Source organism: Drosophila sulfurigaster, chromosome 2L, assembly GCF_023558435.1.
Source record: "Drosophila sulfurigaster albostrigata strain 15112-1811.04 chromosome 2L, ASM2355843v2, whole genome shotgun sequence".
NCBI classification, from domain to species: domain Eukaryota; kingdom Metazoa; phylum Arthropoda; class Insecta; order Diptera; family Drosophilidae; genus Drosophila; species Drosophila sulfurigaster.
The window spans coordinates 4,884,809-4,910,503 of NC_084881.1; the positions used below are offsets into that span (position 1 = coordinate 4,884,809).

The following is a 25,695-nucleotide window of genomic DNA, read 5'->3' on the forward strand; positions in this document are numbered from 1 at the left end:
CAACAACTTAAACGAAACGAACGCGCGCGTAAAATATTTAATACAGAAAACACAAGTAGAAAAGCACACACATAATTAATATTAAAATATCCCCCTTGCATACCGTCCACAATACGTAATATAAACAATAATTTCATTATAAGCATATATACATCAAATAAACGATAAATGAAATTTTGCTCAACGAACTCAAAACCAACAAAAGAATCCACAAGTAGCTGCAGAGCAAACTAAACCAAATATAAATAAAAGAAAAATACATATGTGTATGTACTTTTCGAATAATTCATCTACATATACGTAGGTGAAATACGGATTCTGAATCTTGCATTCTATATACGGAGAGGTGACAACTGAAATGCATTTGACATTGGATGAGGTTTGAAATCGTGCAGCAAATCGATTTTTTTTTTTAATTTTTCTGACTTTTGGACTTGATTACCAATTAACTTTGCGTCATTTTATAGATGCAGATGCAATGTAAGTATATAAGTTTATAAGCATCTAAAATGTTTTGAAATGCAAACTTTTAAATAGATAAAAACAGTACATACATTCTTAAAACATAATAGAAAACAAGATTTTTAGAATATTATCAATTATAAATGCTCACAATTCACTTTTTCTTCACTTTTATAATTTTAATCAAAATGTTATTACTTAGCCTACCTCTTAAAAAAGGTACTTGAGTTATTTTTAGCTATTGTCCATTTATAATTTATAAGCCGCCATACCTTTGGCTATATTTAAAAACGCTATTGTCTTGTATAAGCATTATGTACGTAGCCTCATCCGAATATAACGCACTTCTTCTCCACCCAACCACCAACCAATCTGTACTTTATGAATATTTGATCAAATTAGCTGTTCTCTGATAAAGAAATCGAAATAACAAAAATGTTTCTGACTCAATTGCCTGCGTCACATACATGAGCAGGACCGCTTCAGCCTTGCCGGGACACATTTATTTGTCGCATGGTGTTGTTACTTGGTACCGCATGGCGTATGAGTATTATATACATTTTTATAGCCAGCAACAGTCGCACAAGCCACACAATCAGCCGGCTGTGTCTCTGTTTATGTCAATTTCAATTTTACATGCGACACACCCCTCCCCCACACCCATTTAACTAAGCTTGCGTGTGTGTGTCTCCCTCTGTGAGTGTGTTGCTATTTTGCTGGCACCGGAAGCAACTGCAACTGCGCTTCATTGCAACCCTCTGTCTCTGCTCATCGATGCAATGGGTGTGTGTGTGTGTGTGTGTGTCTGTATTCAGGATGGCACTTGTTAGAACGGAAACGGATATCCCGTGTGCTCTTTGCACAGTTTGCCAGCTCACTCAGTGTGCGTCTCCTGTTTGTCATTTCGTCAACGTCATCGTGAGTCTCTCACACTCTCTCGCTCTTTCTCTCTCTCTCTCTGCCCTTATCGGCGCTGTCTAGCTGTCTCTGTGTGTCCTTGCATTTGCCCAGCACAGGAAATTTTAAATCGAATGTGCGCCCAGTTTGTCTGTTTGCCAGTTTATTTGTTAACTTATTTGTACGCTTTTGTTGCACTGTGCCCTTGCACCGTAGCATTACATGGCATGCCTAAGCCCAAACATTTGTTCGGACGTGCTTTAGGTCTGTTTGCTGCCCTGCTGCTGCTCTCATTGCTGAGTCAACAGATCCAGATAGGTGACAGGGCTAAGAGAGCGAAGACGACGAAAGACCAGATTGCAAACCAACACTCTAAAGAATGCACATAAAAAATGTCTCTAGCTAAAGCATTGAAAATATCCTGAAGAAGTCGGAAATATGTCTTCGCATATTTAAGGCTACTATGTTAATAAAAGAGAAGTCGATTAGGGGATAAGCAAAGAATTGTTAAATTTGCATTTTAAGGACAGTCAACTATTTATTGTAGAATAAGCTTATTTCAATGCTTCGTGTAATTCAACCCTAGGAATTGGAAATGATAATGACAGGATTGTAATTCCCGATACCCATAGGGTAGAAGGGAAATATAAATTTGTGCCTTCATTTAATGTATGTAACAGGCAGCGTAATCAGTTAAGTCGATATAGCCATGTCCATCTGTCTGTCCGTGTAAACATCAGATCTCAGAGATTAAGAAGATATAAGAGATGAAGATATAAATTATTTTCGACAACACTTGCTATGTTTGAGCGCAGTCAAGTTTACTTCAAATTCTTGCCAATCCCAATTCCAACCCCGAAAATCGAAAAAAAAAATTAATAAAAAGTGGGATTTTTAAAGCTATAGCCGCGATTTGTGGTATAAACAATCTTAGCTACCGTTCTAAATAAAAATTGTAAAAGTTATTTCAGAAATATTTTTGTTTGAAAGAAAAAACGCCTACTTACTACGGGTCTTAATTGATTTCGCTGGCAATATGGTATATTTTGTACGCTATGGTATATTTATTATTATTTTGAAGTATTTTTATCAATATTCCAAATATACCATTCGGTATATTCTTGTATTTTTATGGTATATTTATTTGCTTTATTATTAGAATAATACCGCACTATTTTGGTTTCATTTAAAGTGGCTAGCGGCTATCTCACAGTCGAGCTCACTCGACTATAGCTTTCTTACTTGTTCGATTTGATGTACAAGAATTGAAGTTTGAATCGTTGTCCGACACTCTAAAACGCTAAGTAACATTATTTCATAAATTATATATATTTTCATTTTCATGTGAGTAATAAACACTCCATTTTCAAAAGGAGTAAAGATTAAACCAATAAAAAAATGTATAGTTTATAAGCAGCTTTTTCATTAGTTGACCCAAACTTTTTGTAGTTATTTAGTTATTTTTATTTGTCATCAAAGAACTGTAAATTTGCTGTCCTGGCAATTTTCCTAGAGAATACGTTTCCGTTTATTTATTTATTTTTTTTTCTTGCACTTTTATCCTTGGCTATAAAATAAATGGTGGCCTTCTTGAAGTTTACATTTGCAATGGCCTTTGACTTGTTCATGTTCATGCTCCCCTCTTCGATGTGATTCATGTGCCCGCCATGACTTTGCTGTTTGTTATTGTTGTTGCTGCTACTGCTGCTGTTGCTGTTACTGTTGCTTAGTGCGTACCACGACGATGCTGCATATTCGTGGAGATTTATGTATGTACCACAAACGCAAACACACTACACAGCAACAACTACACATGTTTCTTGCCAGGGCTTTACATAACACCAGAGAGTAACCCAATTTTAAATGCTGCTGCTGCTGCTGAAACAAATTTCGACATCGTCGCAAGTCGCAGGTCCATGAATATCCGCATTTCTGCCGAGTGTGGCCTCGATCTGGGTCTCTTTTTGGTGTCATCGCACAGCAGGATGCGGCTTGGCACTTTAAAACATACTTATATACATATATACGAGTACTTTATATGTACACATACATAGATATGCATTAGGTACTCGGTATCTGTAAGTACGCGTATCTAAGCTTAGGTTTTGCTTCCTCTCCTTAAGTGTTATGTCCGTGCAGTTGCTTCAAGATCACACAAAAACACGCACCCACACATCTATACACATGCACATTATTCGTATTATCCCATAAACACTTAACGCGCAAGTTGTTGTCGATTTTTCTTGGCTTTTGTTTTGCGACTTTTGTGCTTATCGCGCCAATCACAGCGACCAGGACAACGAGGCTCTGAAGATAGTTCCTAAACATATACATCTACATAAAAACGTATATGTTTACGCATAACTATGCATGTGTGTTTTCACTTAGAATAGCCTCAAGTTGTTGCTCGTTGTTCTCGTTATTGTTATTATGCCGCCTCGTTTTCAGTCACCGGCCCCTTAACGACTTACGACTATGTCTTTAAGTGTTCATATGCCTACATGTGTGTGTGTGTATGTGTGTGAGCTGGCATTCAATCCTTTTGTATTTGACACAACAATAAAAGCCACATAGCAAAACACTAGCAAAAGCTCACTTCACACACTACATAAGTATGCATAAATATTTCATTATTTATATCACATTCTTTTTCTTAGAGCCTCAAGTCCTTCTTTTCTTTGCATCTGAAGTCAACAGTTGTTTGAATTACCAAGTCTTTGTCTTGGCCTGATTTCAAGAGGCTTCGCCGGTACTTGATTTTATGCCAAATACAAGTTGATTTTCCATAATAATTATTTGGTTTTATTCATAACGTATACGTAATATTTACATTCAACTTTATGTTTATTATGTGATAACGTTTAAATTTGTTTTCTTTTCATGAACTTTGGTTAATCATTTTCAATGAAATTCACATCAATCAATATAAAAGTTTGTACCTCTTGAGTATCTTATTTGGAATTTCTATCGAAGCTGAGACCGAATGACCTTTGCTCTGCACTCTGCTTGCTCAGATCCGTTTCATGATTGTTGGCCATTCAATTTGACCCCGAAAAAATGGACGTTTAATCTCGCAGTCTTTTTTTTTGCAGATGAAATATTTTTCGTTTGTTCGTCAAAAATATATTTACGAGCACTTGGAGGGGCGTGATTCATGGAATTGTTGGCTGACTGTGTCTGCCGGAGACTAAGAAATAATTTAAACGTCTGTAAATATCAAATGAAGATAGCGTCGTAGCGGAAATTGTCTGACATGAAAAGTCTTCAAAATGAAATTTTAAAAACATTTAAATTTATAAATGGACCATTCAGGCTGCTTTTGAAATGGACCCAGTAGTTGAATAGTAAGCACATGGCTAACAATTTCCAAATTTCAATTTCAAATTATGAGCTAATTGGTCCTGCAATTTCGCCATTTCTCAACCAGTACCGAATAACACTAAACTACAGATCCCTCTATATTTAGAACCGGGTAAAAAAACTATATTCGAGTGTGCTCGACTCTGAGAGATCTGTTGCCTGTTTTAAATTAAACCCTAAACTACAAATATATGTATATACTACATGCAAAATATGTCATAGACTACTAATTATACCAGACCGTGAATTAAAGCAGCTAAGGCTTCTCTGACCATATTAAGTATATATTCTTGGTCAGCGTCAACAGTTAGGTCGATATTGCCTTGTCAATCTGTCAGTCGGTCTGTCTGTCTGTTCGTATGGACATCTAGACTTCAGAGAATATAAGCAAACTACTCTTGTATGGGCAGGAAAGCCTACTTACTATGTGTCTTAGTTACTTGGTATGACAAACTGATATATTATGCAGTCTTTAGTATATCTTGAATGTAGTACCATATCAATATACCAAATACCATTTGGCATATTTTGTAATATGCACGCAAAACATATGAAGTGCAATCAAAAAATATATATATCTATCTCTTATAGTATCTGAGATCCAGTATTTCAGAATGACAGACGGACAGACAGACAGAAGGACATGGATATATCGTCTCGGCTGTTGACGCAGATCAACAATATATACATATAGTATACTTTACTTTACTTACGGAGATGACACCCTCCTGCAGGCACAAAGTTATAATACGCTGCTACTCTGTGGGTAGCGGGTGGGAACAGTCATGTACATTTAAGTTTATCATCTAACACTTGCAGCTAGAAGAACAAACAGTCAAGTGGTAGCCTACTACTTCACTATCAGCTACTCTCACCAATAGTGAAGACGTATTGTGTCTATAACAAATACCTTTCATATAGCTTACGGCAACAGAAAACGAAAAGAGCACAACTGAGTATTATAGACTTCCTCTCCCTCTCCGTTTCCATTTTGACCTCTTGTTCGCACTACATATCGAAGCAGTTTGAAGTTCGACTTACAGTCGTTGTTCGTTACTCGAGTGCGTGTCCATTTGGATCTCAAGGCAGCTGTTCACTGGCCACGGGTCGCCATTGCGTGTGGTATATAAAAAACAATGAGAATGTCGCGACCGCCAGGAAACTGAAAAACTTTAAGTTACCTGTAGCAAAACGCACAACGATACCCTTTGAAATTTAATATATTATTATTATTATTATTATAGGAACCCGGATCACCTCATGGCGTGCTCTTTGCATTAGGTGTCCGGCAGTAAACTCGGGGGATGTTCTGCCATCGCATCGGTTTGCTGTCCGCTGAATATTAAAGGCGACGTATTAACAGTATTTGTGGCTTACATTTTTAATGGCCCGCTTTGAGACGTTCACTTATGTGGGGTAATTGCATTTAGGTGCAGCAAGCAGACAACAACAACTAAACTGGAGCACATGTGAAGAGTATAATGGCTGACTAACTGACTGGCTGACTGGTGGTGTCATTAAGTGGGTGATAAGAGCAAGGATAAGTGGTCCTGAGTACAGCACATTGTTGCAGTTATGAAAATACATATATAACTGCAGCTGTAAGTGGCTTGTTAGCAATGTTCGCTGTGTTGCGCAGTTAGTTGGAAGCGTCTCACAATTGACATCAATTATGCTTATCCGTTGACCAATCCAGCAAACTCCTGTAGGAGATACGAGTCAGAGATATGCCAGTCCAGCTGTTATCCATCATTGGGTTGAGGCATTTCGATTTATGACTCAGCCACCACCACATTACCTGGCTGTCATTTAGCCAATTACCTGACAAGGCAAACAAAGCGCCGTTATGTACCACGTACTCGTCCATACATATTCATATATGCAATAAACATGTGGATGTGGATGTGGATGTGGTTGAGATCGGTGAATGCCTCTGACCATTCATTCATATTTTTATGTCTATATTATGTTCGAGTGGGCATTTTAATTTATGCCCAAAAATTGCACGAAAACACAGAGCAAACAATTACCAACAGCTGTTCGAGAGAACGTGTAACACATTCATGAGCTGAGAGAGCAAGAGAACGCCAGAGAATGAATACATGAATTGATACAGCATCTTTCTAAATTTGTAGCTTTGCTGTTTTCCATTCGCTGTCGTTGTCGCTGTCGCTGCCTTTGTAGCCGTCGCTGATCGAATGAATTCAGCGCGTCCCCGAAAATTGCTCACAAAACGTTCAATTGGGAGAGCTGCGTTGGGAATTTCTTTTCGCTTTGCGAACGTTTAGCGTTTGGACGTGTCCGCGAGTCGCTAAATGTCGCATCGGCTTACTGCCCCGCTGAATAAAAGTTAGTTTTTACTTGACGTATACGCAACGCCACCAACGCGTCACACATACGCCCTGTGCACCCAGCCTAAATAACAAAAACAAGTTGAAATAACAAGAGAAATATTCATTTGTGTGTTCTTTGTCATTACTACGCGGCACGACACGGCACGGCGAGTGTGATCAGTCAGCGATCTCGGCATTCGCCGTTCGCCTTTCGCCAAGCGCCATTCCAATTGGCGAGCCAGTCGTTAGCCGCCGTTCGTGCGTTCCGTTCGGTGTTCTCGCTCATCTTGACAACACCATCCTCGTCACCATTGTCGTTGTCGTTGCCGTTGCCGTTGTCGTGGTCGTGGACGTTGTCGTCGAAGTTGTCGTTGCCGTTGTCAATTCCATTCGTTGTCGTTGTACGCGTTGCCAGCTGTCAGCGACGCTTCGCCGCGGCGTTTGGAACTAAAAACGTTTTCAAGGCACGGGATTTTCTCAACATTTTACTCGAAACGCCTTTGCCTTTTGCTATTTTTAACGTGTGTGTGCGGCCAAACAGAAATTTTCACATTTTTTAACCATTTGCCAGAATAATTCTATGCTCAACTGTTTGCATGTATTTCGCATATACTCGTACACACACACACATATGTATAACCCGTGTGTGTGTATGTGGAAAATTTCGTTGCGTTAAATAAGTTATAAAACAATATAAACTCGAGTACATTTGCCAACAAAACCCAATAGATTTGAAATGAAAACAATCAAATTCATAAATAATATACACAAGAGTTTAACCACTGGATTTCAGCAATTCGAAAATTCGTTGTTAATCAATGAACGAAACTAATTTATGTGCTGAACTATTAGTAGCAATTTGCAGAAAGAGAAATCATAATAAATATAGGTTCAAATACATATAATATATTTCGTAAAATGCTTAGCATATTTGTATGGATACCAAAATCCACTTTTCAAGTATTGGTCATGAAAAGTAGTTTAATTGTAAACTGCTAATATGAAGAAATTTTAATAGAAACATGTGAAGAACTCTACGAACTATGAAATCTATTAAATATAAATGTGGACTTTATGCCAATGCACATGAAATGGTTTAATGGTTTAAAATGAAATATTTAATTCAAAAATATTTGTCGTCCGCATTGTAAAGTGGAAATGAAAATCAATCGATAAGCTTTTCAAAGCAAAACATTCCACAAAATGCAGCGAAAAAGTGTGTCAAGTAAACGAGCAAAGCAAAGCAGACTAAGAGCAAAAGCAAAAGCAAAAGCAATGCACAGAAAAGGACGCCGATGCAACAACACAAACACCAACAACAACAATACGAGTATTAACAACAATAACTACAGTAGCTGGGGTGTTAATACTTAATTCATGTGAACCTATAAATAATTTCAATTTAGAGAATGTGTTGCCTGCCTTCGTCGACTATATAATATACGAAATAGTGCGCGTTGTACGAAAAAATATGCTAAAAATACCAAAAACTGAATGCTGCGTATTGCTCTCTGTATATTCGTGAGTGTATGTGTTGTGTGCGTTTGTGTGAGTATGTGTTTGAGTAAGTTTGTGTGTGTGTGTGTGTGTGTGCGTATATCTGCACTCTTATATTGAGATTGATCGAAATGCATTCACTTACTTAACAGAAACAAAAACAGTAAATGCAGCTCACAAAACAAACAAAAGACAAAACGCACTCACGAATTCGCAACACGGGCGACTGACAATGCGACCCCGCCATCCGCCATCCGCCATCCACCATCTACCATCCACCCTCACTCTAATCTTCACTCTTCGCCTAGCATCTTTATCGACAGCGACGTCAGTCAGTCAGTCAGTCTGACAATCAGAAGACTATTATTTAATTTTCATCTCTGGCTGAGAGAAGGCGAACGAAGCAGAAACAGATTGAGAATTTGAAACAGAGAAGGAATCAGCGACAGACACTTTCAGCTTGCAAAAATTAAAGAGACTTTGCCAAAAGCACCTAGAACACAGTTCAACAATATTACGAGTATTCATTTTCTTCAATTTATTTTTTTTTAGTTTTTTATTTTTTTTTTTTGCTTGGTTTTGCTAAAAGCGAATTTTATTTATTTTCGTTTGGTTGTTTGGCAGCCAACAATTTTTAAAATAACAATGATACATGCGGCTGCTGCTTGTTTATAAATAAATGCACATACGTAAATGCCTTTATCAGCCCAGCTCGAGAGAGCTCTCTGTTTGATAAAGTTGGACAGATGCCTGGGCCGTTTAGGATGGCCAACACTTTCCCCTCCTACCCCGTCTAGTTTATATGGAGTTTGTCTAAAAATAACAGCAGTCTCTCTCTCTCTTTTAAAGCTATTCTGTCTTACAAAGTAATCTAATGACTAGCTCTAATACTTAACATTTTTCTATTTCTGAAAATCTTATATTGTGAGTTTAATTATGCGTTATGTATGTCTTTTTTAAATGTAATTTCTTAGGCACTGTCAATTGTATCATTATTATTTTATATTCTTGAAAATATCAATTGTGTTTTTATAAACACAAAATACTGCAAAATGTATGAAATAAACATAAGATTTTAATACAATACATGTAATGTTGGTTATATTGACAACCCTTGATTATTTAATTACTTAAATAGTACTACTTCCTGCTGACAAGTGATTTCGTTACGGCTGATGGCTGCTGCTGTTTCTGTTCTACTTTTGACGACTGCTGTTAAGCTTCTTACGACTTCTTCTGACGACTGATGATAACGATAACTTCGTACCTATCGATACCAATAGGGTATCGGTTGGCATCGACTGGCCTCCACCGCTGGTACACACATACATGCTTCAATAAATTTAATACCACTTTTAATTTGGCCAGTATACTGATTCAAAGTCGGTTCGTGGTGGTTGAAATAAGCTGTGATCCACTGGACATATGACAACAAACCTTTGAGTGTTCATTTCAATCAAACATATTTGTGGTATTATCTACTGCAATTTAGGTCCAGCTGAATTCGAATGTCAGATATTTGAATTGATGGCTTCTCAGTTTAGCTTTTTGTTGGTTATGCTACGCTTTTGGCTCGGCAATCCCAAAAATTTCTCTAGCATAATTGAATTTGTTTAAAACAGAAGCAAAGGAAGAAGAAAACAAAGAAGAGAGAGAGAGAGGGAGCGAGAGAAATGGAAAGGAGAAGGAGATATGAAGAAACGTTGCCCAAATGCGAATACAAGCACATGCACTGTACTATAGATGCGTGTGTTTTCATCATCATGAATGTTTAAACAAAATAACATTGGCAGCCAGAGACAGCAACCGTAACACAGGCAACACTATTTGTAGCACTAGCACTTCATCTCTCCACCGCCCCGCCTTTCTCTCTATCTCACACTCTGTGTGTCAGTCTTTTGCCTCATGACTCTGCTCTGCTCTGTTCTGTTCTGTTCTGTTCTGCTCTGCTCTGCTCGGTGTGTGTATTTTGCTATTAATAACAAAAGCTTCAGAAGAATTCAAATTGAAATTTGAATTTGATTTCATTTTCTTGCGTTTCGTTTGTTCAGACACCGCAATAGAACAATAAAACAAGAACAGAGCCAACGCCAACAAAAAGAAAAAGTGGCCGAAAGGTTTGCGGTAGTTTTATGAACAGCCACGTTCAAGAAATTCAAACAGAAATTATATACATTCATGCGAGTACTCGTAAAAATATTGCCTCACGCAAATACTAGAAATCACTGTATCAATAAATAAGTAAGCAAAAACTTAATTATGCAATTTCTTACTTCAAAGTAATGTTGATGGAATCCATTTAAAATCGTAACTAAATGTTATCATTTATTTGAAAATCTTTATTCTCAATCCCACTCGAAAAATATTGTTAATACCATGAGCATATAAGCAACATTCCAAGTGAACTCAAAATTGTATTGTTTGCTTTTCAGGTGAATTCTTCTTATTTTCTGTCTTTGACCACATCTACACACATAAATGCCACTCAACCGTGAGATAAGTCTTACAATGCCCAGCATCCGCTCAGTCTCTCTCTCTCTTTTTCTGTTTCGCTCTGTCTTCTTCGCTTTCTCTAATGGTGTTTGTTGGCAGTAATAAAACCATAAATTATTTGCAACAGAGTGAAGAATTTCCAAATAAACAATTTCCGTTAAAGCTCTGGCCTAAGCACTCTAACGGTATCGCAATGTCGAGACATTAAATACTCGCTCTGAGAGGAAGACACATGGCGTATACTCAATGTGAATTAAACGTGCACTTCCTGCCAGTTAAAGTACTATTTTTCTAGACGTGGATCTTATTGCTCTGTTGTTGCTGTTGAGAATGTGATGGGGACATAATTTTACATCAAATCGGATAAGCCAATATTTTTATCTACTGTATTCACACAAGACTAATTCAATATTTTAATTCATATTCTTTAGATTGATTATGCCCATTTATATACTTTCGCATGTGCTTCATATTGTTTAGAGTCTTATGAGACGAACTCGAGAAAAGTGAATATAAAAAAAGGAAGATTTCAATATGCTAAAAACTGAGATAACAGAAAATACATGTGTATTCTATGAATATTCCATATTTGTTTATATCATAATGAAATTGGAAATGACTCACGTATTTTGAATAACAGTTTTAATTACTCAGTACTCATCTTAACTCATATACTATACATGCCATATAAACTACAGCACTAAAAACAACAAAAATATGATTAACACATGGCCCAGCCGCACAAATTACAAATCCATTTAAGAAAGAGCAATAGCCAAAGCCAAAAAGGCCAAAACGTAAAGCAAAGCCGAAGACAAAGGCAGGGCAAGGGAAGGCAACATAAATAATTCCGAGGCAGTAAAAAACAATTTGGCAAAGCCACAAAAAAATAACCCACAGAGCATCAAGCATAACTACAGCACAGCAACAAGAACTATCTTAACAACAGGATAACATACATAAACAAAATGAAAAGTTTGTATGTGCTGTGCATGGCGTTTGTGTGCTACTATGCAGTGTTTTTAATATTTTATTACTACCATCGAGCCTACATGCAAACGTATAAAGTGCCCAGCGCCAGCGAGTTGCTGCAGCCTGCGGCAACTGTTGCCAACGAGTAAAGAGTAGCGAGTAGCGAGTTGCCAGTTGCGAGCTGGGAACAACTCTCCACGAAAACAGCTGACTGTGGGAACCTGAAGCTAACCTCCCACTCGTAAAGGCTTCGCGCCATTAACAGTTCTCGATTTGTTGTTGTTCGCCTTTGACGTTGATCTGTTGATCTAGTACACGCACATATAAAGACACATACAGCCATAAGCATACTTCACATGAATACAGATACAGCATATAGAAATACTGAATATGCAAAACGATGCTGAGTTGCGTATATACTATAAATTTAAATTGCCTCGCTGCCAAGCAAAACTGAAATAAAAATTGTTTTTGTTATTCGCAACTGGCAGGACAGACTGCAAGAATATTGTTGCACTTGTGATTAATGTTTCATTTTCTCAGCATTTTAATTCATATCATCAATTCAATATTCATCAACAACAACCACATCATCATTTCGTCTTTACTTTGAGGTATTTCTATTAACCTACTACAATCTCCCACCCCCATAAATTAAATACTTTTTTTTATCACATTATGTTAGCGCGTGCCTTGAATAATTTCCTAAATGCCCGACAGATTGAGATCAATTGAAAGCGTGTTTTAATCCTTTTTTCAAATGCAAAAAGTGTTTGTTTACAACGGAACGCACTTTGAGATGCAACTTTTGAATAGTGTTGAAATTATTCAGTGCTCACTTGATTGCATAATGCAATTTATTCTGTGCCTAATTTACTTTTGGTTTAAATGAACGAAAAGTAAACACTAAAATTTTTAAACATGATTTATGGGAAGCACATGGGAAGCGTATATATCTACAACAAAACCGATCTGTTATATGTATAAAGGATATATGACAACCAATAACCTCAATGTTTAGATTAGTTTCTTCCTTCGGAAAGGCAGGTATGAAAATAAACTGGTGAATCTGTTCACTTTATAATGATTAAGGTAGAAATACATACGACAAATGGGACCCGAGGTGTTTTTAAATGTCTCTTAAATACACATGCAACCTAGCTCTAATTGAAGTGAGTGTGATTTTTTTCCGTTACTTGAAAACGGGAAATTTAAATAGAGTCAAAAATAGCACATTTTGTGCATTTCGATCTTTGTTTCGATCTTATAGTTTTCCTTTTCTAATATGAGCGACGAAATACTACATAAAGAGGTGTTGTATAATTTCGAACAGTAGCTGTGAAAGAAAGTTTGAATATACACAAAATATTGAATAAAAGGAAGTTGATTGATGTATTCAGTATTGGATTGCTGGGAATTTAGCTTATAAATTGGAGAATACATTTGTTGCATATCAAAAGTTGCCTACCACAAAATGTATCTTAGAGCAACTTATTTAATTTATCCCATCGAGTGGATTAAAAAATTATATGTAAATACAATATCGTGTTAATATTGTGTTATTGGCCCGATTCACCTTAGCTAACCTATAACGATATTATTTTGTAATTATAACTAATAAGAACTTTCTTTTCTAGCCTTGCAGCTAATCAAATGATGGCCTACGATATTAGCATAAAGCACCAAAAAGTTGTAATGTCTAAGATTGAAACTTGAACGAGTAAAGAAAAAGTCAAGTGAAAGGCAATAAAAGAGAAATATAATCAAAAATCCAAAGAGAGGAGGAAGCAAATTGTAACTTTCGCGTTTCAGTGAAAAATCAACAAATCAACAAATTAACAAATCCAAATCCCTTCCTGCCTCCACTCAGAACTAACTTTAAGTTAAGCACAAGTCAACAAAATATCAACAAAAACAACAACCAACTAACTAATTACATAGCAAATACAACAAAATCAAAAACTAATACAAACGAAACTAAGCGAAAACGAAAAGAAAACACTATAAAAAGTTAGATTTACCTGAAACACAAATACAAATACAAACACAAACACAAATAAAAACAAATGAAGCAACAGCAACAACAATATCAACATCAACGGCAGCATCAACAACAATTGAGCAGTAAATCAATGCGCAGCATACGAAAGCATAAAAAGCTCAAAGCGACAGGAACAACATTAAGTACTAGTAGTAAATATTAAATAACAATAACAGCAACAGCAACAACAGCAGCAGCAACAACAGCGGACAACAAGTTCAACAATCTTTGAGCATGCAACAAGCTGGCCAACTCACACAGCAACAACTCCAGCTACAGCAGCAGCAACAACAGCTACAGCTACAACAACAGCAGCAGCAACAGCAGCAGCTGCAACAAAATGGCGTCGATATGGCCGCCTATGCCGCATCACAGGCCGCAACCGGGGCTGCCATCAAGCGGGCGCCAATGAGCGGAGGGCGCTTCGACTTCGAGGATGGCGGCACCTACTGCGGTGGCTGGGACGAGGGCAAGGCCCATGGCCATGGCGTCTGCACGGGACCCAAGCACCAGGGCGCCTATGCTGGTGCCTGGAATTACGGCTTTGAAGTGTCCGGATCTTATATATGGCCCAGGTATGTACGCAGACTTATTGAGTTATTGCGTTTATTCACACACTGTTATAAAAGTCAATTTACTATTGAAGAGTTTTTGTCTCAAAAATACTTCGGGCACATGAAGATTATATAAGGAAGAACACACATCTTGATTTCAAATATATTTATATTTATTTATATTTTTAGACCACAAAAATGAATAAACACTAAAAAGAATTAGAATAATTTTAAAACCCAACAAGTAAGAAAGCTTGAATGAGATCAAAACAGAAGGCTATATATATTACATTCATATAGTACTACATTCAAAATATATGATAGAGTCTAAAATATACCTGATTGGACTCGATTGCAGAAGGTGTTTTTTACCATACTAAAGTATTTCCACCAATAATTTCAATAATTTCCAGGAATTATAAAAACTGTTGCTAATATTATATGTACCAAAGATCATGACTAGAAAGGCGGAAGTGGGCGTAGAAAAAATTTAAAACAATCTTGATCTGTGTATTAACACAACAAGTGGTGTCGAAAAAAATGGTAGCTCTGTCTCTAATAGTCTCTGAGATTTTATTGTTCAAGTAGACGGACAGACAGACAGGCAGACGTGCATTGCTATATCGTCTTGGTTGTAGACACTGATCAATAATATATATACTTTGTAGAGTCGGAGATGGCTCCTTATACCTGTTAGATACGTTTCCTGCAGGCACTAAGAATTAAAAGAATTTTAAATACCGAAAAATAATGTTTAGAATAGAATTAACCTCCTCTTCAGCTGTAACACCTGAACATTTCTTTATTATTATATTTTGTACAATAATCCCCACGCAACTTTCTTAAGTTTTTAAACTATTTGAATATTTAGGTATCATATGAAATTGTGATGAATATTATCGATAATTCAAAATAATTATATTAATTAATAATTCAATCCAATTGATTTGCAGCGGATCACACTACGAGGGCCAATGGCAGAATGGACGCAGACACGGTCTGGGCGTGGAACAGATTGGCCGGCAGATTTATCGCGGCGAGTGGTCCAAGGATGGTCACAAGGGACGCTACGGTGTTAGGGAGAGTACCGTTTCAACGGCCAAATACGAGGGCACCTGGAATGAGGGCTATCAAGATGGATCCGGTTGCGAGACCTATGCGGATGGCGGTAAGCTATCACATGGGGTACATACATATATAGTAGTTATAACGCAGCTTCATGCATGAGATCATTTAACGGTTTTATTTTGCGGCCCATTTTCAAAGAGCCACAGCGACAGCGTCAACGAAAACAAAAACAAAACAGAGGCAGCAAAATCCATTTGTTGTTCGCAATTCTCAAGTCTTTTATTTTATTTAACTTTTGACGTTTCTGTAATAATTCGGCGCATGTCCCGCATAGGCAATTGCTGAGCTTCTGCTCTACCCTGCTCTGCTTTCCGCCTTGCCTTGCCGGTAGGGCACACACATATTTATATATATTATTTATGTATGTATGTACGTTCTAGGCAAAATACACTCTCACTAACACACACATTGGCACCGCACAATGACCAATACCTGACGTCATATTTTCATTTCGCAGTGCGGTTCAATGATGTTTTCTTAGTTTTTCTTTTGTGAAACATTTTTGCAACATGAGTGGGTTTTTTCTGGGGAAATTCGGTTAGCTCGACTAGCATATGGCTCTCTGTGCATATCTATAGATCACTTGCCTTGGTGCGGGTGCAATGAAGCCACATGTGAGTACATGTCTTATAACACAATAGCAGCGAAATGTCGAAATATATTTTTTTCGTGTGGCTTACAATCTTTTCGAGAAAATGTCACTCTGTATATTGGCGCTGTGTTATCATTGCATTTAATGTATTGTTCTCAAATATGGATCAGAGCTTGACATAGATCTTTAATTAAACTATATTATTTAAATTATTATAAGATTTCCAAAAGAAATTTTTCATATACCAAACATTCCTTAATATTTTATGTATATAATACAATTTTGATATTGATATTTAAGATCCCTAGATTAATATGTAGTGATTTTTAATTGTAGAAATATATTTTTGAGTTCCTTCTTTCCCTTTTATACCCGCTACCCATAGGGTAAAAGGGTATTATAGCTTTGTGCCGGCATGAAATATTAGGTTGTTTGGTAATGACATACCGGTTTTTACATTAAAATTTCGGGCTTCTTTTGTGAAGTCAAATATAATCGTATCTGGCAATGCTATATATCGTTTCAAAGGTATTGGCATCACCTTTAAAATGACATATAGTTTGTTTACATGAGCTTCCACGTTAAAAAATTACAATCGATTGAAATGGAGTTCACAAACGCAGAAATTCGGGCAAATTTTAAATTTTATTTCGCACAAGGAAAAACTTCTGCGGAATCTCGCAGACAGATTATTGCTGTCTTAGGAGATAACAAACTTTCGATTCAAATCGCCGAACAGTGGCTTAGGCGATTCCGAAGTGGCAATTTTGAAAACACCCACGCCTTCCGGACGACCAGTGACCGTTGATACGGATAAAATCATAGAAATAGTGGATCGAGATCGTCATGTGACTATTAGAACCCTCGCAGAGGAGCTGCAACTAAGCACGGAAACCGTCCAAAGGCATTTAAAGTCGAAAAATTTAACAAAAAGCTATCATGAGTTATCCCAAAAAAATCTTTTCGACCGTGTATCAATCTGTGAATCTTTGTTGCACCGTAATAAACTCGACTCATTTCTGGATCGGTTAGTCACTGGTGATGAAAAATGGATCACATATGACAACATAAAGCTAAAAGATCCTAGTCGAAGCACGGTGAGTCGTCTCAAACGGTGGCAAAGCCAGCAACAGGTGTTGCTGAGTGTATGGTGGGATATCAGAGGAATTATCCATTATGAAGTGTTGCCCTATGGCCAAACCATCAATTCTGACCTCTAGTGTGAACAACTGGAGCGATTGAAGATTGCACTAACAGAAGCGGCCAGCCATGGTGAATCGTAAGGGCGTTGTGTTCCATCATGACAACGCCAGGCCCCATACATCTTTGGTGACGCATCACAAGCTACGGAGCTTGGTTGGGAAGTGTTAATGCATCCACTTTATAGACCGGACATTGCTCCAAGCGATTACCATCTGTTTTTGGCCATGCAAAATTTTTTCGATGGACAAAAATTGAGTTCAAGGGAGGATTGTGAAAATCGAATCGCCGAGTTTTGTGCCAGTAGGGACAAGGACTTCTTTAGAAGAGGCATATACAAGTGACCATCAAAATGGCAGAAAATCATCGAAGAGAACGGTACATAAAGCACTTAAATCGGACAATGCTAACTATTTTAAAATTGTCGTCAAAAATCAATAAAAAACCGGTATGTCATTACCAAACAACCTAATATATGTAACAGGCAGAAGGAGGCATCTCCGACCCTATACAATATATATATTCTTGATCAGCGTCAACTGCGTCCGTCTGCCAGTCTAGCCGTCGGTCCGTATGAACACCTAGATCTTATAAGTGATAGAGAATTACTTTTTTTCGACAGCACTTTTTATGTTTGCTAGCAGATCAAGTTTGGTTGAAATTTTTACCACGCCCATTTCCGCCTCCGCAAATCGACAAAAATCAAATAAAAGAAGTGTAATTTCATAGCTAGAATTTTGGTACATATGTTACAATAATAAATCAGATAAAAAATGTCGAAAATGGGGATAACGACTACTTACTAGGTTTCTTAGTTGCTTTGGGTGTCAATCTGGTATATTTTGCGCTCTGTGGTATATTTTTAATGCATTACTGTTTCAATATACCTAAAATAACATTTGGTATATTTGGTGTATTTTAAAATGAATACCGCAATATTTGGCATTTATTCAAAATGGGTAGTGAGTATCTCACAGTCGAGCACACTGGACTGTAGCTTACTTTCTTGTTTCATTTTATATGGAAGTATTTCCTATTACTTTGCCAATTTCTAGTAAATGTATTCGGCCCTTTCGACCTTCATGAGACTTCAGGGTCTGTTATGGCCACCTTTGCAAAATAACTGCAGTAATCGTTAATCCAGTTGAGTTGACTAAGGCAATGTTTACCCAGCCAGGACAGAACTATCGTTTACTCGTAAATTGTCATTTGGTGAGCCTCAGTAATACTATTTACTAATTAAATAACCCCACCTGTTACGACATTCCAAACAACGCAGTCAACAATTTACATACTTTGCTCTGTGAGAGTGGGAAGGGACTCTTTTGCTAGCTTTTAGACGCGTGATGCCATTAATAGAATAGAGGTGGCTTGGCATGGGAATGGGAATAGGAATGGGATTGGAGTTGGGGCTGGCTTAATGAATGTGTTCCGTGTTACAATAAGTAGGTGCAGGACACACGCTAAAGAGAGAGTCGCCATTCCATTGGGGTCGCACAATGCGGTTGCATTTATCATTTGCATTTTAATTGATGGAACTCTTGTTGAAATTGTTGTTGCAGGTAAATACCAGGGTCAGTGGCAAGAGGGCAAGAGGCATGGCTATGGCATTCGCACCTCGGCACCCTTTGGCCTTGCGTCTCACCATCGCCGCAAGAATCTGCACGCCTCGCTGAGCTCCTTGCGCAGTGCCGAAAATGGCAATGCCGCTAAAGTCCCCGAGAAGTCGGAGGAGATTCGGGGTGGCTTTGTGCTCACCGCCAAATCCGATAAGCTTCCAGTGCGTCGCAACAGTCTCACCGAGAAGACGAAGAAGGGATTCTTGATGGTATGTATACCCAGTCCAATGCGACGATTTTAGAAAACACCCTGTTTTATATCTCTCTCGGCAGGGTCTGAAAATGCGCAAGCAACGGAGCACTGGAGATCTGGAAAAGCGTGGCACCATTGCATCGGGTAGCATACGTTCCACAATGTCATCGGCTTCCTGGGTTAGCACCGGATCCGAGCAATCAAATTTAACCACGAAGTAAGTTAGCGATGAAGGAGCATTTTGCTTTTAAAGTTTAAGGAGGTTATATGAACTGAATTTACAGGATTAAAATGTGTTCAGCTTACTGTATTAGGAGTGTAAAAGTCTTTTGCTTCCTAAGGTGTTTAATTTTGTAGAAACAATTCGTTACTCGTTGATTAAGGGAGTATTTAGAGGATTGCCCTTCATAAATTTCTATCGAAGATGCACCTTCGAAGATGCACCTTTAAGATCCTTAGATACCGCTGTTCAGATTACTCGATGTATATAGTCTATAGTATAGTCTTGATATCCGCAGATCCGCGCACACGGAGTCCAATGCCAGTTTTACCATGGAGGACGAGCAGCTGGATCCCACAGTGGTGGAGACCTACATGGGTGAATGGAAGAAGGACAAGCGCTGTGGCCACGGCGTTGCCGAGCGCAGCGATGGCCTCAAGTAAGTAGACCTTCCTAATCCCCCACATACTGAAAACCATATGAATAACTCCCGAATCCCTCTTCATAGATACGAAGGCGAGTGGTACAATAATCGTAAGCATGGCTACGGTGTGACCACGTTTCGTGATGGCACCGTTGAGGAGGGAAAATACAAGAACAATATATTGATCACCAGCCAGAAGAAGAAGCATTTGTTCCTGGCGCGTTCGCGCAAATTCCGCGACCGCATCACGGCCGCCGTCAATTCCGCGCAGCGCGCCCTTAAAATGGCCATGCAACGCTCGGACATGGCCATCTCGCGAATGGCAACAGCTGCGGCCAAGGCCCAGAATGCAGACGTGGCCGCCGAGCAGGCTCGCATCGATTGCGAGAATGCCGTACGCATGGCGCGTGAGTTCGCTCCAGATTTCAAGCCCTCGGTTTTGGAGCGATTCGAGAAGCTGCGCTATCGAGAGCGCGAACGTTTCCGCGGCGGCACCGGGCAATCCAACATGGATCTGACCGTGGGCATGACGAGCAGCACAGTGGGTAACAAGCAGCCAACGTCGACCGCAACGACAACGACACAGTTACCAACGCAACAGTTCTCGCCGGCCAGCAGCAGTGGCGGGGGATCGGGATCGGATGCGTATGCCACGCAGGCACAGCGACAGCAGCAGTATCTGAACATGCAGCAACAGCAGCGTCGCATGTCGCAGCAGAAGCAGGAGTCCGAGTGTCCAGTGCCCTCGTCGATGTACTCGCAACAGTTGCCCGTATCGCCGCAGACCGATCTCTCGGGCATGGTCAGTCATGGGCAGCCGAGTCACGCGCAAGTTGTAAGCGCCATCAATCAAATGTATCACCAGCAGCAGCATCAACTGCAGCAACAGAGCAACCCGCAAACGAATCCTTCATATCAGTTCCAGCAACAGCAGCCGCCTGGCGCGGGGGGCGTTCAACTGAATCAGGCGCAGAAGCCGCAGACGCCGTTTGGTGCCACCAATGCGAATATGACGCCCAACAACAACATCAACATGTCGCCACAACAGAATTTGTTGCAGCAGCAGCAGTTGCAACAGCAGCAAAGACTTTACCAGCAGCAACAGCTACAGCAGCAACAGTTGCAACAGCAGCAGCAGCAGCTACTGCAAGAGCAACAACAGGCTCAGCAACAACTACAACAACAGCAACAGCAGCAGCTACAGCAACAGCTACAACAGCAGCCCTCGTTGCACGCCTCGCCCAGCCACAATGCCGCCAGCCTGTTACGTCGCGCTTCTCAGCTGCAACAGCAGCAACTGTCGGAGGCTGCCAACGCCGCAGCAATTGCTGCCACACAGCAGCAACAGCGTGGCCAGCGACCACCCATGTTGGGCCAAATGGGCCAACAGTCGTCCATCGATCATTTCGATCACTACAAGCGGCCGCCCAGTCGGGACTCCTCCATCGATCGATATGCTCGCGCTGCTAGCCGGATGAGCGGCACGTTTGCCGGCTCCCGTCAGGCATCGCTTGATCGCTCTGGTCTTGCCGATGCCGTGCCCAATGGCAGTGGTGGTGGCAGTGGAGCTGCAGGTGGCTCCAGCACTCCGGATGGTCGTCCCCGGGCTGGCTCAGTATTTCGCGGTACAACGCCAGTGCCGGGAGCAACTGGGACGACAGGCACCTCAACGATGACCGGCAACGGGACGTTGCCTTCTGGCGCCGGTGGGCGATTATCTCGCGCTGGCACGCCCAGTTTAGGGGGCGGAGGGCGAGCGCCCAGCCAGAGCAACACAGCGGAGCCGCTCTTCTCGTCGCCCAATCAACCCTTTGAGGATGTGCTGCTGCGTCAGCGAACGCTCGGTCAGGATATCATTCCCTCACCCTTGCAACCCAAACGCACGGAGAGCTTGTATTTGCCAGCCAAGCCCGCAACACCAGTGGGCATGGCCATGGGCGGAAAAGGTGGTGGTGGCGGCGGTGGCGGCGGAGGCGGAGGTGGCAAGAAAATGAAGGTAAGAGGCATTGACAAAATAAATTCATAACGAAATTGATAGGAAAATAGTTCAACTGAGAATAATTGAATTTCCCATTATTAAAACTTATTTTTAAATACAAAACAAGTAAGAAAGCTACAGTCGAGTGTACTCGACTGTGAGATACCAGCTACCCATTTTGAATAAAAGCAATATATTTTGGGTATATTTCTCAAAATATACCAAATATACTACAAAATACTAAAAATATACCAAATGGTATATGTGGTATATCGATATGTACCGCACTCAAAATATACCATAGACGGCACAATATACCAGATTGTCAGCCAAAGTAACTAAGACCCCCAGTACTATAAGTAGGCGTTTTTGCCCATACAAAAGAATTTCTTTAATAACTTCGACAATTTTTATCTGATCGCAACCAAATGTTCCGGAATCATAACTACTATAGTAATTATTGTATATACCAAAATTCGTAACTCTAGCTTTAAATTACGCTTGTTATTCGATTTTTGATTTGCGGGGCGGAAGTGGGCGTGGCAAAATTTGAAACAAACTTGATCTGCGTGCAAACATAACAAATGCTGTCGAAAAATTATAGTTCTATCTCTTATAGTCTCTGAGATCCAGTGTTTCATACGGACGGACGGACAGACACACAGACACACAGACGGACAGACGGACAGACGGACAGACGGACATGGCTATATCGTCTCGGCTGTTGACGCTGATGAAGAATATATATACTTTATAGGGTCGGAGATGCCTCCTTCAACCTGTTACATACATTTCCTGCCGGCACAAAGTTATAATACCCTTCTACCCTATGGGTAGCGGGTATAATGAATGGATTTGAGAGTGTTCCCAAATCCCAGCAATATTTATTGAATATTTAAGATACACATAATTTCTACAGTTCTTAAAATCTGATGTCAGAATGACTAAATTTCTAATTCTCTGTGAAATTCTAATGAAATTGTTGATTTCTTTCCCAATATGAAATTAATTGAAATTGATTAGTTTTCTTGCACTTTCAATTGGGCCATAAAAACTGCACGCGTCTGCTTGTCTATTTTGTCTATGAGATTTTGGTCTGACCCCCCTGCGGACTGTTTGTCAAATTCCCGGGCTGCTGTTTCCCAAATATTTCATAACACAGTTAATCCGCGCAATTAACTTAATTCGTATACAATATATCTACCACAACGAGAATAGACAGAAGCGATATTATACGGTACTATGGCACATACATACATATATAGACACCTATGTATGTATGAATATATGTATCCCTATACTAAATGTACTGAGTGAGATTTATTTCTCAGAGAATTCTCAGAGCACCCGCTGCCACACCAAACATGTGCCCATTCTCTGGCTATTTATAGGAGGGGTTCGAGTGCACGCCAGGCCAGAATGGATTGCACGCTTCTCTCAGATCTCTGCTGAATACGATGAACACTTCACAAGTGGTGGTCGTCCATTGGAATAGATTGTCGCCTCGCAGCCAGGCGACAGTTTTCCGAACCACTTTGTTGGTAGTAGCAAAAGACGCGTTGGTCTCGTTAGAGGCGGCAACGGTAGCATCAACAGCTGAGAAAGATTCCTTCTTCGCCACTTTGCAGCACAATTCAAATACTTAAACAATATAAATATATTTGAGTCATACATATAAACGAGACTAGAGAGCAACAATCATTATTATTGTTGTTGTTGTTGTTGTCATTGTGGTTGTTCGCTTGGCTCATTGCCGTCCGTTAAACTATTTTTGGCCATTTGGCGCATTGCTGCCAACTGACAACAGACAACAGACGAACGGGCATAATTTGTGTGTTTAGTTCAAATTGGAGCGTCATGTACAACTCGATTACAAATTGGAGGTGGCGTCAATAGATTTCAAGGCTTATGCAAGCTGTGCCTGCGGTGCATGTAAAACTGTTGCAAACGACTATTTAACTTGAGCGAATAACAATGGATTGGTATCCGGAGGAGGATGAAGAGGAGTTGATGTTCTCGCCGGCCCTTTTGGCGCGTCGAGCGAGTGAAAGCTGGATTGTAGAGCCTCCCGTTGAGGTCGTGTTGTATGCCACACACACTCACACACACACACACATCAACTGTTGAATGAATAATCTTCTTTCATTATTGGTCTATTCTCTCATTACAGACGGTGCCCATAAATGTGACGTTGCAGCGCAAGAAGTCGATGCCTGATTTTCAGGAGCTGCCGCGTGCCACAGAGGCCATGAGCCGCGAGGAAGTTTCCGCCTTGGGCTCTGCACGCCGTGAGGCAGTGCGTCGTCAAATCGAAGTGAACGAGCGCCTTAAGGCGAATCCCTTGTTGTATTTGGTTAGTCCGCAAGTTAAGGTAAGTTGATCGCGACGATATTTGCTGTTATGCATACATATACATCATTCTATCTCTCGACAGGATTGGTTTGTGCGCCAACAGCTAATGCTACTGGTGCTCTTTGTCAATGTGATGTTGGCGTTATTGTTTGTCAAGATGCTTACCTAGCGCCGGATGCGTCAGACCACACGGAACACTTTCAAAACAACAACAGTAGCAGTGTAACTGGAATAACGGTTTGAGAGTCATTGTGAGGCAGTCTTGAGTTTTAAAGCAACTGTGGACACAGTTCAGAGCACACTGACAAATCATTATGGCGATGTATGTTTTGTGGATTCTGTGTGGCTTCATATTTTTGTGGGGCTAACAATTTGTAGCATTTGCAGTAAACCGATTATAACACAAAATAAAAAACAAATATATATATATATATATATATATAAAATAATATAATTTATATTCATAAATATATATTATTATATGTATAAAACCAACAAAAAAATCGAATTAAATACTAGACTGCAGCCAAATTGATAAAAACAAAATATGAAACAAGTGAAATAACAAAAAAACAAAAAACTACTAAAATTACGCAGAACTGCAATGCACAAATCTTAGAAAATTAAATAATAAACAATTTTGAAATGGCTGTGCAGCCATTGCATAAATCAAATTTGACAAGCCGATTAAACAATTCATAATTGTGGCGAAAATTAAATAAATAAAATAAAACAGTAACAGAAAGAAAAAACTATATGCAAATCAATTTAACGAATTTTTCTACACATTTAATGTAATATTAATATACATAAATATATGTAAACAAAAACTTACATTTAAACTACACTTAACGTCATCAATACTTAAACCACGAGCATACATTTAAACAAAAACAAAGCAAATTTTAGACAAACAAATTGAGAAAACGGTAAAAAAAAAACAAGAACAATTTCCTATTTGCAATTGAATTTTAATTTAGTCAGCGAGCTAATCAAAAAGGCATTATAAACAAAAAAATATTTATAAAAATAACAAAAAAAACAATTTGTAATATTTAGCAAAATTGTGTGGGACCTAAATTGAAACAGCAAAAATATAAATCCAAAGATATTTAACATAAATGTGTAATCATAATTTGAAGCACCAATTGAGTGCTTTGGTTTTGGGCTGGCTAAAAGTAATATTTTGGAAAACAACTTAAACTATGTAATAATTATTAAAGCGATGAATTTAGATTGAGATTGTTGATGAATGAAGCTGTATATATAACTTTTAAATTTATCATATACATAACTTTACAATTTAATTATTTTTCTCCATAAAGTTATGTACTTCTTTATTTTATAGCTGAAATTACGCCATTTTCGACGTGTTTGCAG

The 25,695-nt window shown here is 39.1% G+C and overlaps 1 protein-coding gene across 4 annotated transcripts; it reads left to right on the forward strand.

The window, feature by feature from the left end:
- LOC133850393 (junctophilin-1) lies at positions 1–25,294 on the forward strand. Of its 4 annotated transcripts, none has more exons than XM_062286478.1 (9): positions 1–480; positions 13,652–14,630; positions 15,563–15,777; positions 19,092–19,357; positions 19,422–19,558; positions 19,860–20,000; positions 20,070–21,981; positions 24,134–24,334; positions 24,398–25,294. In XM_062286478.1, exons 2-9 carry the CDS (start codon positions 14,290–14,292, stop codon positions 24,482–24,484), a joined length of 3,300 nt encoding a protein of 1,099 aa, XP_062142462.1. In that variant the 5' UTR covers positions 1–480; positions 13,652–14,289; the 3' UTR covers positions 24,485–25,294. The 4 variants fall into 4 exon arrangements, with proteins under 4 accessions (XP_062142462.1, XP_062142464.1, XP_062142463.1 ...); XM_062286480.1 differs by lacking the exon at positions 1–480 and adding an exon at positions 6,976–7,068; XM_062286479.1 differs by lacking the exon at positions 1–480 and adding an exon at positions 7,175–7,575.
- Positions 25,295–25,695: the final 401 nt, after the last annotated feature.